The 17,357-nt window shown below is 35.4% G+C and overlaps 1 protein-coding gene across 1 annotated transcript in view; it reads right to left on the bottom strand.

Annotated features, from left to right (window-relative positions):
• Positions 1-17,357, bottom strand: part of ALDH1A2 (aldehyde dehydrogenase 1 family member A2) — a 116,612-nt gene that overhangs the window by 53,270 nt on the left and 45,985 nt on the right. Inside the window, exons 5-8 of the mRNA XM_051980728.1 lie at positions 16,835-16,964; positions 3,634-3,695; positions 934-1,062; positions 708-821 (exon numbers count right to left, since the gene is read on the bottom strand). Coding sequence (XP_051836688.1) covers positions 708-821; positions 934-1,062; positions 3,634-3,695; positions 16,835-16,964 — 435 coding nt within the window. The remainder of the gene's footprint in view (positions 1-707; positions 822-933; positions 1,063-3,633; positions 3,696-16,834; positions 16,965-17,357) is intronic.

Genomic DNA, 17,357 nt, shown 5'->3' on the forward strand with positions numbered 1-17,357 from the left:
CAGAACTGAAAACAATATTCGAGATTTGATCTGACTGAGACAAAGTTTAAAAAGAGCATTGCTTCCTTACTCCTGGAAACTGTGGCCTTTGCATTACAGTGCAATTCTGCCTTAAATTTCTTGGCTGCCATTTAGACTCAAATTGAGCTTGCAGCCCACTAATAATCTCAGATCTTTTTTTCTTTTTTTGTTCATTAATTCAATCATTCATTTATTGATTTTTAATATTCATTTAAAATTTGGGTTCTAAATTCTCTTTAGAGTTGTTTTAATTTTCATGTCTCTTATCAGTGATTTGGTACAATTTTTATATGACTTTAATAGCTTGTAATTCTTTTGAGAACTCTTAACCATTTATCCTTTTGGAGAGTAGCTCTTGGTTCCTTTCTTCTTCTAATAGTAACATTCTCCTGGTTATTTTTCCCTTCAAAGAGCTTTTCATACAAACTACTACATAACCATGTTTTTCCTTCTCATATGATAGTAATATTTTAAAAATACAATGGATTACCTTTTTCCTCAATAAATTCCACTTTCCTAGATTTAGCCCCATTTTCCAAGTGGGACTGATAACATTTATTACAAAGATCAATTTCAAATTGATCTACCTTCTTATAAGTTGAAATTAATCTAGTCTAGGCCTTAAGCATACAAGCTGGTACCCATTTATAGGTCTGTTTTTTGACCAATGTTTCCATGGTACTCACCTCAGTAGACCCTGTGAAGGCAATCTTGTCTATGCCAACATGAGAAGCAATTGCTGCCCCTGCTGTTGGCCCATATCCTGGCAAGATATTGATGACTCCTGGTGGAAAGCCAGCCTGACAAAATACAATTGGAGGAGACATTCTTTGTTGAAGTTGATCACAGACCACACAATCTAGGCTTTAGTAGCCCTTTGGCAGGGCCAGTTCTAATATCAGTTTCTCTTACCTCCTTGATGAGGGCTCCCATGTAGAGAGCGCTGAGTGGCGTTTGTTCCGCAGGCTTAATAACTACTGTGTTGCCACAGCACAGAGCTGGAGCAATTTTCCAGGCAAACATCAGCAGGGGGAAGTTCCACTGAGAGGAGGAAAAAAAAAATTTCAGGATGGAAAAACCACTTTTTTTTCAAATCAGGACTACTCAGATTTCTCAACAAAAATTTTGTCCAGTACAAAGTACTGGTGTTTGGGTTTTTAATCACCCCTCTTAAATATGGAGAAGGGCTGACCTTGAAATTCTTCCCCTTCATCTATTCATTGATTCACCAATCTTACCAACCACCAGCAACCCCATTCTCCAAAACAATGATATGATGTAGGATTTGTTTGTTGAGAAACCTCAGACTGTTGTTGGCTTTTGTGAGCTTTTGGTTCAGAGGGTACCTTTTTTCCCCCTTAGTACTTGGAATTTTGGCACTGATGGTGCCTTTTCTTTTTCCCCTTTAGATTTTGAGTTCCCTGAAAGCAGCAACTGTGTCTTTGCTTTTTTGTATTCTCAGAGCCTAGCACAGTGTTTGGAAAATAGAAGACACTTAATAAAATTATTGCTGGCTTGATTTGGGAAAACTGAAAATTCTCCCAGTTTGTAAAGACCAGACCCTAGGGCTCCTGATGAGAATCATAGGTGAATCAACATTTGTTTCAAAACCATATCTTTTTTTCCCTCTCTGCCTACAAGTTATTATAGAAGTTATTCTGTATATTAGCAAATGCATATCAAAGTTACATGTTTCAACTTCATTATAAATTTGGGTCCTATTCCTCAGTTCCATACAAAGGGAGACTGAAAATTAAAATACATGAGTAAGCACATAGATGCATTCATGGGGAAACTGGTTTAAGTTGTTTTTAAAAGACCATTAAGATTATACTGTCATCAGCTCAGGCATGTATCCTGGTGGTATCAGATGTCATTGATAATTTCATTAAGAAAGAAAACAGAAATCTTGGTCACCTAGACTTTAGCCTCTGACTGTCTGAAGCTTCTCAGCTGCCATGCTCAGAGTCTTCTTCCTAGCCCTGGCAAGCTTGCAAAAATATACAAGTGTCTTGCCTTCATCAAACACTCAATTTCTTTTCCCCACAGTTGTTTATAAACTTGAGAGCCCACAGTGGTGTTTTAATTCCATCCACAGTATATAAATCTTTGAGCCCAGCATTTGAGCTAAAGAGGGATGGTGAGCAGTCCTTGGTCTGTCAGGGACAGCTACAGCTTGGGGGAGGATTAAAACTAAAGGAGCAAATTGTGGTTCAGAGGACAGATTCTATATCATTTTGTACTGGTCTAGGAAGATTTGGCTAAGTAACTTAAAATAGAAGAGCCTTATTCTAAGAATTATTCCTTGTTTTTGTTTTTTTTTCCCTAAAAGTAGCAAGTTTAACAGCAGTTAGTAGCTTGGGGTATGGGGAAGGGGGGGGGGCCTCATCTCTAACCACAAATAATCAATTACATCCAAAGAAAGATGTCCAGTATGAGAACTCCCTGCATCAACACTAAGTACAACCTTCTAGGACTTAGTAATTAAGTCATAAGGAGTAACCTTAAATAAAAAATTGCTATTGACTGCTAAGTGTCAGAGAGAGGATTTAAGTTCAGGTCTTCATTATGCCAAGTTTAACATTCTAAATTGCTTCTTTACAACAACTGGTTAGAGAGATGATATGGTTTAACAGAAAGAATACTGGCTATGGCATCAGAGAAGCTGCTACTATATTAACTGCAATACTTGGCTATGGTATTTATCTTCAGAGCCTCAATTTCCTTAGTTGTAAAATTTAGGAATTAGATTAGTTAGTCCTTAATGCCATTCTCTACTTCTAACTTCCCCAGAGACTTTGAAAATCAAAACAATTCCTCTTTCCCCCAAACCAGTGAATATTTCAATCTGCTCCCCTATGGTTTGTAAAGGAAAACTTCTTACACCATAGTATAATCATTTCATTTGAGCCTCCCCTTGAAATCACTGCCAGAAACTATTAGCTAGTACTTTTAAAAGATAGATTATTCAGTGATGTCCTAAGCTGTGCCAAGGGTGTGTATGGGAGAGAGAGAGAGAAAAAAAAAAAAGACAATGTTTAATGGGCCAACCCAAACACTGAAGCACTACACTGATTTCCCTTTAAAAGATACACAACAGCCCAGCATGGTTTCAATTATGTCCATGACGTTAATTGCGCTGCTGTGTCTTGTGGAGTGTCTTCTAGCTAAATTCCTGTGAAAAGAAACAGTGGGAAAGAATGGGATTAAAATTCCATATAAAATAATATAATCTGCCTGGAAAGATGGTGAGTCAGAGTTCTAAAAAATAAATAAGCAAACATTACAAAGCATTCATTTTCCATAAGCTGCCTGGGCATCCATAACCAGGGGCAGGTTATTAATACTCTGTGTCTCACTTTGCTTATTTTAATCATGAGAATTCCATGACTTGAGAACTCAACTCCTGGTAACAGAATTGAAACCCTATTAACCTGTTCAAATAAGCATTTGCAGGGAGGCTGTTAAAGATATGTCAACAACATGATCTCAGCCCTTTTTTCCCCCTGTAATGGAAAACACACATTGTTGAGGTCCATGTTTTATGTGTCTTTAAAGAGAACTCAGTTCAAATGAAAATAAATATGAGGCGTAAGGAGGAGATACACTCACCGGGATGATCTGTCCACACACTCCAATGGGTTCGTGTCTTGTAAATGTGAAATAATCTCCATCTGAAACAGATGAGCATGGACACCCTTCAGGAGAGTTTGAACTTAAAGAACCAAACCCATAATGCAGAAGGAGAGGGAGGGAAGCTAGATAGCAGCAGAAATGGGGAGAGAGATGAAACATTCACACCGAACCATTCCTTAAAGTTCTTATAGGAGCAAGATCACTGAATCCAAATATAAAAACAAAGGAGAAGATGGTAAAGGCAGAAATGGAGGGTATGAGTAGTCACATCTTACATCAAAAATTACTATATTAAGCACAATTCTTTAGAGGGAAAAAACACTAGACACTGAGGAGGAAAGGGAGTAAAATTGAAGTGTCATATAATTTAAAATAATTAAATGTGAAACCAGTTCCTACAAGGAAGATAGCATGGAAAGTATATTGGATTTGGAGTTGTAGGATCTGGGTTCAAATCTAGCTCTTTTCTATATCTCCCTGTGTGGATGGAAATTGGACCTAGGATTTCACTGGTACAGGACACTCTCAGGTATATCTACTTGCCTACCAAGAAAAGGACTACGAGTTATCCAGAATCACACAGCCAATGTATCTGAGGCAGCACTTGACGCTAGCTCTTCCTGTTATCAAGCCTAGGTCTCTAGTCATCCAACAACCTTTGACAGATGCAAATCCACTCACCTATGTGACTCTGGACAGATCCCTTCTCTTTTTTGTACCTCAATTTCTTCATCTATAAAATAAGGAGTAGAGACTAGATAATTCTTGAGGTACCTTACAATTTAAGATTTGTGACCAAAATCCACAATAATAGAGTACCTAATAAGCTAATATAAGAAAGTCTGGGGTCACAGTGAATAGGGTGTAAGGTCTGGAGTCAGGAAGACTTGATTTCACGAGTTCAAATCTGGCTTCAGAAACTTACTAGCTGTGTGACTCTGTATCATTTAATCCCTTTTGCCTCAGGTTCCTCATCTCTAAAATGATCTGCAGAAGGCAACAGCAAACCACTAAGTATCTTGGCCAAGAAAATCCTAAATGAGATCACTGTCAGATATGACTGAAATGATTGGACGACAAATAATCTATAATAGACTTAAAATGCCAGCCAGTAGAAAAAAGTGAAGGCAACAATAAACACATATTCTTTATATTGCCACTATAACCTAATTCAAGGAAAGTCAGAAAATAAACTCAATGAGTCTTAGAAAAAGAAGAAAGCCACTTTGAAGGCTGTATAGGATTGTGATCAAGAGCATATGATACAATGGAAGTACTGTTGTTTTTGAAATCAGAAGCAGATGTAGCACTAGCCTTAGAGTGAGGAGGACCTGAGTTCAAATCTGACCTCAGATACTAGCTGCATGAGCCTGAGTAAATCTCTTAACTCAATTGAAAGAAGAAAAGGAGAAGATATGGAAGGGAAGGAAAAGGAGAAGGAGAAAGAGAAAGACAAGGAGGAGGAGGAGGAGCAGGAGGAAGAGGAAGAAGAGGAGAAGGGGGAAGGAGGAGAAAAAGAAGGAAGAGGAGAAAAAGAAAAAGAAAGAGCAAAAGTAAAACAAGAAATTGCTATAATTATTCAGATTATGTAGCCTCCCAAAATCCAAGCCATTCAAAACAAAATTCTTCCAATATCTTTTTACTGAGAAAAAGGAAATTTATTTGCTCCAAATTATTCAGATTAATCATCTATTATTCACAATGATGGTCAAAAACAATGGAAATAATGAGAAGAAAGTTCCTTTTTGGATCTTTTATACATCAAAACAAATTGAAAAGTTTAATCAAGCTGTTACCAAAACAAACAAACAAATTCAGAACCAAAAATGATTGTTGGTTTTTAAAAATTGAATTGACTGATTGTTTTGGTTTGGTTTAGACATGGCCAAACATCTTAGGGATAATTTGCCTCCCAGAGAAAAGAAAAGAATAATCAAACAAATTTGTTCACATTATCAAGCAATATAAAGATGACCATGGTATAATGGATAGAAAGCTGGCCTGGAAGCCAAGAAGACCTGGATTCAAATCTCACTGCTAACACATATTGGCTTTGTGATCCTGGGCTTAATTACTTAATTATTTAACTTCTCAATGTCCCAGGCAAATTCCTAAAATTGAAGATCCCAATCTCTGTTACTAGAAGTCTTTTCTCAATGAGACTTCTCTATACCAAAAAAAAAAAAAATTATGGGTCCTGTCCAAAAACAAGTAATCAATCTTCCTTAATGTCGCTTACAAATAGTCAAGAAGAAAAATAAAAGACCTGCCCTTTGCCATTTTTAGAAAGAAGATAAAATTCCTAGAAAATTAGAATTATTGTTGAGATTTCCTAGGAAATCCCAAATCTTCAATTCTAGAATTATCAGAAAATAAAAGACATTAGTTAGCATAATTTTTTTTTTTAAAAATGGAGTAGTACCACATCTACTTGTAGTACTCATTCCTAAGGAAACCTCAAAGAACCAAATATCTCATTTAGTCTCATAAGTGGAAGCATGGAGTTAATGTATGTTATCTAAGATGGTCTGAAAAGGAACCAGGTAGTCCAAGGAAAAAGAAATTATGCTATTAAGTTGAAAGAGGGCAAAGGAAAATTTAGAGAAACATTTCAAAAGCTAAGCTCTCAAAATGTGAGTTAGCTTGAAGAATGGTTTCCCAGGGGATTCCTCAGTATTGGAAACATTTAAAACTTTCCTAGATATGCTGTTCATATTTCTTACATACAGGCAAAGATGCCCATCCACAACAAACTATGACATGGTGCTCCCAATGTTTTAGCTTTTCCTAGATAGTCAATAGAAAGTGCCTTGATTTTTTCAAATCATAGGAGGTTCTTTACCACTCATTTATAGCTAGGGAGACCAAAGGCAAACCATGGATTAGGACTGCCAAATAGTTGAATTTTAAAATTGCAGTGGATTTATATACTACTTTTCTGGGACACTAAGGTAAGTTGGGAGTTATTTTTTCTCCTAAGAATGCAGGTAACCCAGAGACTTCTTAAAGAAACTTGTGTGCTATTCAAGTTCCCACAAATTTGCAAGCTAGAGGAACCTGAGAGGCTAAGTGACTAAGAATATTTGTTAAATGCATGTAATATGGACACATTATTGTTGGGGGAGAGACAGGTAATATACAAAATTTAGATAAGAAGCTTAAACAAGACAAGATTTCTGCTCCTGAGATATTTATAATCCACTGGGAGATTAAAGGAATAATAACACATGTAGGGCACATCAGAGCATTTTAAAATAGAATGCTATGTGAGATGAATAGTGAGAATCAGGGAAAGATAATTGGAATAATGTTTTTAAATGCATAAAATAAATGAATGATTACAAAGGAAATCAAAACAACTATTGAAATAGTAATCTTTTTTTTTAAGTTCATGGACTCTAGATTAAGAACCCTTGATCTAAACCAAATCCTCCTAGATATGCAACACAGAACATTCTGTTTTTCTTCCTTGACCCAAAGGATACCTAGAATCTCATATGTCTGGAATGATTAGTGTTTTTTTCCCCATATTTTATTTACAATATTTGAAACAATCATTATATTTTAAGAGAAGTAGAAAAGATTGTGTTATTCTTGCTCTAAGCTCTTACTTGGTACCCCCTCAGTTCAAAGCCATAATTTTAGGCCTAACAGTTTCATTTTTACATATTAAACCCTGGACCACATAGATGTGGCTCCATAATTCAGCAAGCTCACTTTGCATTTACCAGAAGTATAGGGAAAATCAGATAACATCTGTTTTAGCCAACTAATCAGGATGAAATCTTGGCTCAGAGAGCCAAAAAAAAAAAAAAAAGGTGAAGCATCAGAACTGGAAATACAACACGATGTTTTAATAACACTTGTGACTTCTATTTAGTTTTTCCATTGATAAAATGAACAGAACAAAGCTGTCATCTCTCAGCAAGCTCTTAGTAATGAACACCATTTAAATGTAGTTCCATTTAAAGCTGGATCTTAAAAAAAAAAAAAGAAGCCTTAAATATCGTTTTTCTTCAAAGCAGATATGTTTATATCCAATTGTGTTCTAGGAGAAAATAACTATCTGTTTCATGTAAAATGCCTCATTATAACATGAATCAAGGATTCATGGCCACCTGCAAAAAGCAAGAGATCTTGAGTCAGGGGACTTCGATTAAAATCCTGCCTCTGATGCTTACTACTCTCTATGGGACCTGACACTCATCAATTAAACAAAAAGTTTTAATTTCGTATCACAACTTCTCAATTTATAAAATGAGAGATTTGTACTAAGTGATGTATAACAGGTCAGATTACTATCTGATTTTTTTTCCCTTTTTTTCATCAAAATGTCTATAATGAACCCATAGAGTCCACATTTCTATGTATTCCCAGATGATTCATTGGAATCAAAATAACCAGTTCAACATCTTTAACTTCTTCCCAATCAAAAACTACTCTCCACCCACTATTTTGAACTTTAAGAGGCCAACTTTGACCTTATCTTATCCAGGTTCCCTGGTCATCTCTATTCCACGTTTCTGCAAGTGTATTCTTCTACCCACCCTCAAGCTCCCTTTTATATATCATCTTTTCCTGTAAAAATTCAAGCTACCTGAGACTAAGACTATCCTTTTATTTGTATTCATACTCCTCAAATTTAACATAGTTTCTGGCAAAAGTAAGCACCTAATATGTATATGCTCTCTCTCTCTCTCTCTCTCTCTCTCTCTCTCTCTCTCTCTCTCTCTCTCTCTCTCTCTCTTTCTTCCTTCTGAATCTTTATTCCCTCTATCTTTATCTCTGTCTCCCTCTGTCTCTTTGTTTCTCTTTATCTGTCTCTCCATCTCTCTTGTGTGTCTCTGTCATTGTCTCTCTTTGCGTGTCTGTGTGTGTCTTTCTTTCTCCTTCATCCATCTATCACCTGAAACACAGAGGAAACTGAGGAGAAACCCAGAAAAATAGATAAGTAATATTATAAGATGTAATTGAAACACTGAGCATATATGGAAAGCTAATTAGTAAATCTTAATGGATCTGGTAACAACAATGGTCTGAGCTTGATGTTAAATGTTCTTGCTGTTAAATATTAGTAAAATAAAAGCTGCAGCATCACTTTGATTAGAACCTAATTTTATTCAGATTTTAATCCATTTACCTTAACAAGATATTAAATATGGCTTGTAAGTCCTACTTTCTTCACTTTAAATAAAATGGGTAGATGAAAAGAAATCTAGATTTATGGAATGTAACTTAGATAATGATCATTCACTTTATAGGCATATCAGGGATAACTGATATAACCTGAATGTGTGAATCTGAAGAAGTGATCAAACCTCTAGTGCCCCACCAAATTTAAAAATTCAAGTTACTGAGCACAGGTGCCCATTTGAATGGGGAAGGAAGCCAGTGAAAGGGAGGTCCCTCTACCAATTGTTGCAAGGAATTTGTTTTTAATTTCTTTTTGTTACAGTGGAAGAGAAACAAAATAGATTATATTTTAAAAAACGAATAAAGGAGTAGAGGGTTGTTACAGATGTGAAATGTATGCCCTCTCAGATGAAGTCACTATGTTATTAATTTTACTTAACTCAGTTGTAGTTACAAGATAACCTCTAAAAAAAAAGTGAGTAATCTGTAAATGTCTGCAATGTAAAAAACAAAACACATCCATAAAACTTGCTTTAAAAGGAAAAAAAATGATATGGAAAATGAATGTCTGGGATAGAAGGTATGAATGAGAAGCAAGGGGAGAATCAGAGTATTTTAGAAGCCCATTTTCTCTGGGTTTCACAACATTCTTTCATTCTTTAAGTATTTGTCTTTAAACTATGTCTGGAAGCCAAATCCATCTTTGTCTGCTGTGCTACTGCCCAGGAGCTAAGAATAAGCTCACTGTTTTAAAAATAAATTTGGACAAAGTTTGCCAAGCCACAGATTAAAAGAAGAGGTGCATCAAAAATAGGATCCTCATGATGATTTGTCAGGTAATTGTAGCATAAACTAAGAAAAAGGAAAAATTAAAATAAAAGATTCCAGAAATCACATTAACTCAGAAATTAATTCCAGAAATCATATTACTATCATTATAATAAATAAATGATGTTAACAAATATGCAATATTAGTATTATATAATGTTACATAAATGTAAATGTGACATGAAACACTACTATCTTGTCTCCTAGGAACTTCCAGCCTCTGACGCTCTGATAGTATCAAAAAAGGAAAGATTCATTATCCTATCAGAATTTTTTCTTCCAGCAGAATCACTTTATAACACATCACACAAGCTGATATCACCACTGAACCTCATGTTCTCCTAATCAGGCAATTAATAATAATTGATATTTACTTCTATTATCCCATTGTAAGCTCATCACATTGCAGGATCTTATGAGTATACTTGTTCTTTCTTAGGAAGTGTTACCTGTCTTTCTAAAATTAAAGGAAAAGGCCTAATTCTTCAATGCAAGCAAAGAACCATTTGCCTGCTTTGGGAGGCTTTGTTTTGATCACTCCAATACTATCCACTTAGATACCCGAGATTGCTAAGTAAGAACTATTAAATATCCCCTGCCCCACCCTCCCAACTCCCACTTCAGGAAGGTCTCATGCTTTCTGATACTAAACAGACTGCAGTGAAAACTTTACAGCTGTAATGACAAACATTAAAAATGCCAACACAAACAATATAACTTTAAGTTGGCATAAAAAAGGTGTTAATACTTTTGAGGATACTTGCTAGGATTCTCACTTCACCTTCCCAGGGGTCTGTGGGAGCTGCCTACAAAGCAACTTTACATTCTGACATTTTCCCTAACGCACAGGACTCAAAAAATTCTATCTAACCCTCCCTTCAAGATCCTTTCTGAGCATAGAAACCTCAGAGCCCCTACTCTCAAATGGATAGAACCGGCCATTTATTTTAGTACTTCCCACTAAAGGACTAAGGCCCCAGTGTAATCTTCTTTTGGCAACTATTTCTAAATTATGCTGGTTCTGGTGAAAAATTGGGGATTTAGTCCATGAAGCAGTATAATGCAATACAAGGAAATACAGATTTGAAGTCATAAAAGACTTCAAGTTTTTTTCCTGTTATCTACTAGTTATGTGATTGTGGTTTAGTCACTTAAAAAAATTTAGTCCTCTGATCCTCAGTTTCTTCATTTCCATGTAAAATAGGGATTAACATAGTGATTAACACACAAAATTATTTGAGCATCAAAGGAGATAATTGACATAAAGTACCTTTTCTGTAAAATGTCCATTATTGTTTTTGTGAATTTGGGGCAAAAAGAGGGTCACAATTAATTTTAGAGCAATTTAGAGCAATGTGAAATCTCAATCAGTTTTTTTAAGACTTTTTACTTGCTATTTATCTATGACCCTCTTAAATTGTGGCATTGTGGACTGAGCATAATTATCCAGAATTGTCCCAATTTCTCTACATAATACTTCTCTTTTCATTGTGCCATACTATCTTCCTTATTTTTTTTAAAATTTGTATGTACTCTTTAAATGACTCAGCTCCTAATACATAACTTCTTTTATTTATTTATTTTGTTATTATTAGTTTAAATTTAATTAAATTATGAAATAATATTAAATAACAGTATTATTTATTTTATTATTTTATCATTATTATTTTATTATTTAACCTATTTTATGTACTTATCTTGGGGCAGCAAGGGAGCACAATGGATAGACTGCCAAGCCTGAAGTTCAAATTTGGCTTCAGATGCTAATTAGCTTAGTGGTCCTGTGCAAGTCACTTAACTCCGTTTGCTTCAGTTTCCTCATCTATAAAATGAACTGGAGTAGGAACTGGCAAACCACCCCAGTATCTTTGCTAAGGAAACCCCAAATTGGATCACAAAGAGTCATACACAATTGAACAATAACAACAAATGTACTTACATTAGCAGCAACATAGTATACTGCCTGAAAAGCTCAAAATCAAATTGACAGAAATTCAAATTTACCCTATTCTAGCTGTTTGACCTTGAGCATGTCAGTGAACCTCTAAATACTCTAGCATGTAGTGTCAAACTCAAATAGAAATGCAAAGAAAACTTAATTCTTTTGGGATGAATTGCATTCATATAAAATCAATTTCAAAAAGATATTTATTGACAAGAAAAAGCTCATGATTAATACGATAGTAAATTGATTCTCGAAAGGAAGAAACAGAGCAGGTAGGGGGTGTATAGATAGAGCACCAGCTCTAAAGTCAGGAGGACCTGAGTTCAAATCTGGCCTCAGACACTTAACACTTCCTGGCTATGTGACAATAAATGTAACCCTAATTGCCTCAGCGAAAGAAAGAAAGAAAGAAAGAAAGAAAGAAAGAAAGAAAGAAAGAAAGAAAGAAAGAAAGAAAGAAAGAAAGAAAGAAAGAAAGGAAGAAAGGAAGGAAGAGGAAAAAAGGAAGAAAAGGGGGAAAAAAGGAATTCTATTCTACAGAAAAGAATAATAGACTGGATGCCTGCTGACCTGGATGCTATGGCTGTCTCTCGATCACATAACTGATCCTTTATTTCCCCACTTGTAAAATGAAAATAATTATCTCTACCCCTTCCTAAGTCTTAAGGATATCAAATAGCTTGAGTGATACTACATCTACGAAATTGCTTTAGTGGAAGAAAGCCCTAATTCCCAAGTCATTTTATTTCCCTATTAGTAAAATGTTTCCTATTATCCCATCATTGTATTTTCCTACAAGATTGTCAATGTCTGAGTTTCTAGTGATTTCATCTTAATATGAAACAAATACAGTATATTGAACAATTTCAAAAATCTTATTTTTGTACCTCTAACATTATTGACAACAGTTTCTTGATAGTCATTGCTTTTAATTGATTACTTTTATATATGGTGCTTTGCATAAATAATCCAAACTAAAGTATTTACCAAATTAAAGGGCTTTTTTTGGTTTGTATGTCCAAATTCTTCCTAATGAAGCACACTCCTCAAAGTATTAGCACAAATGTTGGTGTGCATTTGATTTGGGGAGAGAGGATGCATTCTGCTACTTCATGCCGGGACAATGTCTCTGTACCAAGACAGAATCACATGTGGGTAGAAATATTGGGTGAGGCACAGGGTATGTCAGCAAATTTAATCAGAGGGCCTGCTCTTTCTGGATTATCTGTTTTCTAAATATCCCCTAATACAACCTCCCCTGTGCTGCTGTTTCTAAAATAGGGCAGAAGAACTCATCTGTTGACAGGTTCTGTATTTGCTAGTAGTTTGGCAGTGAATCTACCTTTTCAAAGGATATTGAACAAGGAATTTTTATGAGACATCATGAGAGTCCTCTAAAATCCAAAGGGGAAGAAACCTCAGATGCTATCAGGTTCAACCTCCTTATTTGACAGATGAGGAAAAGGAGGTCAAAAGAGATTAAGTGACCAGCCCAAGAACAGACAGATAGGAAGCATCAAAGATGAGATTTGAACTCAGTACTCTTACTAAAGAGTCAAGGTTCTTTCCCCTGTAGCAATTAATTTGTATATGATCCCTATTTCTTGGTACCAATGTGAAAGAAAGAATATTGATGGGAGGAATTATGGGTGTGATTCAATAATTGTCCTCTACAAAGTCTTTCCTGATTCTTTCCCTTGTTAGTTTCCTACTCTAAATCATTGTTGATTTGTTTTTTAGTCTAGACTAGCATACTTATCCATAAATCTTATTTTATCTTAGTAGAATGCATGTTCCTGGAGAGCAGGGATTATCTCATTTTTATAGTTTATCTTCAGTGCCAAGCACAGTGTGAGGTAGATAGTAAACACTTAAAATAAATGCTTTGTTAATTTACATTCTGATGATTTTTTTCATTTAAAAATGTTTTTTTTAAAAAAACAACCTATATCTGGCCTTCATAGAAGCTTAATTGGATCTTGTCTAATTATGTATCTGATATTTTCACCTGTGACTCAAAAACTGTAGCTTGCACAGTGGTCACATTCCAATAAATCATCTCAATAGATGAGCTAAACCAGGTTGAGGGTAACCTAACTCAAAAAGGCTTAACCCTGTTGGAAAGCTAGAGAGGTATCGACCCTAAGCATATGAAGATTTCCTCCAATGGAATGGGCAAATGAGAATAATTTGTTCCAGTGGCCATGAAGATGCAGAAGTAGGTGCTGTGAAACACATACTGAGGATATCCAGATCATTTGTTACATTCCAGGTCATTGACAATTGTCTTGACTTTTGTCCTGCTGATGGACTTTAATAACTGAGTAAGAGAAGTGAAGCTGATGACTTTGCAACTCTGCCTCACTTAAATCCAATTCATATACAAGTCAAGATATCACCTCCATGATATCACTGATTCTCTTTAAAATGAAGAGCAATAATGCTTATATTGGCTCTGAAAAGTTTATTGAGGTAGTCCAGGCTGAGAGACTAGCAAAGATGCACAGTCTTCTGGGAGATCAGTTAACCAAACAATAAGACCTACTGTGTATCAGGCACTGAGTTAAAGACTGGCTATAAAGACAAAGATGAAATATCCTTGCCCTTAAGGAGCTTATATTCTAACAGAATATAATAACATAGGAAATGCATGGAGCCCAGAATACAATCCTGGATAGTCCAAGCTCTCCGGAATGTCCCACATGTTTTAATCTCTTGGTGGTGACTGACTTGTCACTCCTTTTTATTTCAGCTGATATCATAACTCTTTCAAGACATAATCAGAAATAACTAAATTTGGACTGTATTTCAGAATGGACTCTATGAAAGGACATAAATACTCTAGATTCCCTTTGGGTAGAATTTCAGAAGAGGGACAAAATGAGTTTTTCAAAATAAAATTATCTTATTTTTATTTCACAGATTGCAGAATTGGGGAAGGAGGGAGAAGCAAAAAAAGTTATTAGCAATGATTCTCTCCAAGGGAAGGAATTTTCCAAAGATATGGCCCTAACTCTGATGCTCAACAAAAGGAACAAAAGTCTCAAAAAACCCAGAAGGATAAAATTCATAAGAATGCTTGTCAAATAACCAACTCCTTTTGTAAACAAAGATGGTATTGAAAAGGATGTAGCTCCTCCAAAGCATCTCCTTTTTAAAGTTTCAGAAAGATCAAGCTTTTTCAGAGATTTCCAGCACAACCTTATCTAATCAGGGTCTCCCTAGTTGAGTTTCCTGCAGAGTGAGAGGAAGTTTTTTTCCATGACAGAAACCAAAATAGAGATTACAGCTTTCTATCTCTTAGGCAACTTTCCCTGTGGTTCCAAAGATTTAAAAATGTAAATCACCTGTAAAAGGTAAGACTGTGATGTCTCAAAGCATACTACTTGATGTGCCAGGAGTGTCTGGGATCCTTTGATCTCTTCACTATGAAGGCCTGGAGAGTTTAGAATCACAGCATGAATCAGGATATCAAACTTCCCACACTGAAGTAGGAAAGGCCAACTCAATATGTATGCAAAAGCCTTGTCTCCCCACTGCGCGATCCTCTCCTAGAACCATCATGAGATATATCTTCACAAAAATCAGAGTTCCAGATCATTAAGGAATCTCCACATTTCTACTGTCCTTTTAGGATCCTCAGAGACGAAGTCAGGAAACAGGACGCGGCATTGCTTAAACCAAGTCTTTATGCACTGGGGAACTGGCTTCATGAAGGAGTCTTATTCCTATAAAGGATAGAAGCTAGCCTACCATATGAAATTTAACATTCAGCAGCCCACTATTCACTAAAATAAACAAAAATATTTGTAGAAATGTCATATTTATTTATCTCTTCCTTTCCATTCCTATCTCCCTTCATGCTCAGATTAGGCCATCAGTTTCTCAGCAACAACTAAATATATTCCGTATGAGCTACATAATATAAGTTGATTTCTATTGTCCTCTAATTGTTGAATATATATTAATTTTGTCTCCTTCCCTAAATTACATATTGCCTGAAGCCCGGGACCTATAACTTATATTTCTCTCTACTTCTTAATACCATGCTATACACACACACACACACACACACACACACACACACACACACACACACTCACACATGCAAGCGTACATAAATACTAAATGCTAGTTGATGGATTCAATTATGAAAGTTTTTGTTTAAATTTGTTGTTTTTTAAATCATATCATTCACTTCACTGACTCCTTTTAGGGTTTTCTTAGCAAAGATATTGGAATGATTTGCCATTTCCTTCTGCAGAATTTTTTTAATAGTTGAGGAAACTAAGACAAATAGATTTAAGTGACCTGCTCAGGATCACCTAATTAGTGAGAATGGATTTGAGCTAGGGTCTTCCTGACTTCAGGCTGATGCTCTATCCACTGTGCTGCCCATAAAATCAAAGTATATTGCCTTCTTTGAGAATTGAGCTCAGGACGATGAGACTAACATGCTGCATACTGCACTAAGAAGGCTTTTGTTATTGTTGTTTAGTACTGTTTAACTCTATGTGACCCCCATTTGGGGTTTTCTTGATAAAAAATATTAGAGCAATAAGCTAGTTTCTTCTCTAGCTCATTTTACAGATAAGAGACTAAGGCAAACAAGGGTTAAGTGACAATACCCAGGGCCACACAACTAGTAAGTAGCTGAGGACAAATTTGAACTCATAAAGATAAGTTTTCCTGACTCCAGAACCGGTGCTCTATCTACTGCACTACCCAGTCACTCACTCTAAAGTATATTATACTAGTACTAATAATTATTACTGCCATTTAGAGAATGCTCTAAAGCTTGGAAAACATTTTTTATATACTTCCTCACTGGTACCTCACAATAAGTCTGTGAAGTTAGATTACAGGTTATCATTATTCCTATTTTACAAATGAGGAAACTGAGGTAGAAAGCAATGAAAAATTTTGTCCAGGGTCACACAGCTAAGAATAGGAGAAACATTTAAAGCCAAATCATCCTATCATCTTATCTTCAACTCCCTACATGTATATATACATGTAAACAAAGGGGTAAAGGAATACTTGGATGCTATTAATGAAGGAATAACATGAGTTTCTCATTCAGACCATTTAAAAGTTTCTGAAAGTGTATGTATCAAATGAATGGGTGTGTTTTTGTATTTTTTATAAGTGTCATTTTATTTAGGGATAGAAGCAAGGGTTGCATGTGGCATATGCAAAGTTTTTTAAGTGTCATAAAATCACAGAGAAATGACATCACTTTTATTTTCAAGATACTTAAATCCCACATACCTACAGGAATGGTCATCCCATGAATCTTATCTGCCCAGCCTGCATAATACCGAAGAGTTTTGATGACACCTTGCAAATCCACATAAAAAGCTTGAAGAAATGGTTTGCCACCATTTAAAGATTCCATGGTCTATAGGGGGGTGGAAAGAAATAAAAGAAAAATCAGGCTTCTTAATTCAGTATTCCTACATTATATACACTAAAATAATGGCTCTGACAGCAAAGATTGTATAATATTTGATAAGCCAAACTTCCAGGGAACACTAAAGAAAAAATTTTGTAACTTCTAGTTTGCTTTTTGTTGGACATGATATTTGTGAAGTTCCATAATTTCCCCCAAAAAAGTTAACATAATTTAGTTTTCTCCTTTTCCTGAAAAAATGTTCATATCGCTTTTATTTTTAAGCCAGAAATAACAAGCATTTGAAGGTAAACATAATTTTTAAGCCAATGAACCTAATCACCACTATTCTGATATATAAATACAACATTTCTGTGATCAATAGCAAAGATAATGATGTTA

The sequence above is a fragment of the Antechinus flavipes genome, chromosome 2, assembly GCF_016432865.1.
Source record: "Antechinus flavipes isolate AdamAnt ecotype Samford, QLD, Australia chromosome 2, AdamAnt_v2, whole genome shotgun sequence".
NCBI classification, from domain to species: Eukaryota; Metazoa; Chordata; class Mammalia; order Dasyuromorphia; family Dasyuridae; genus Antechinus; species Antechinus flavipes.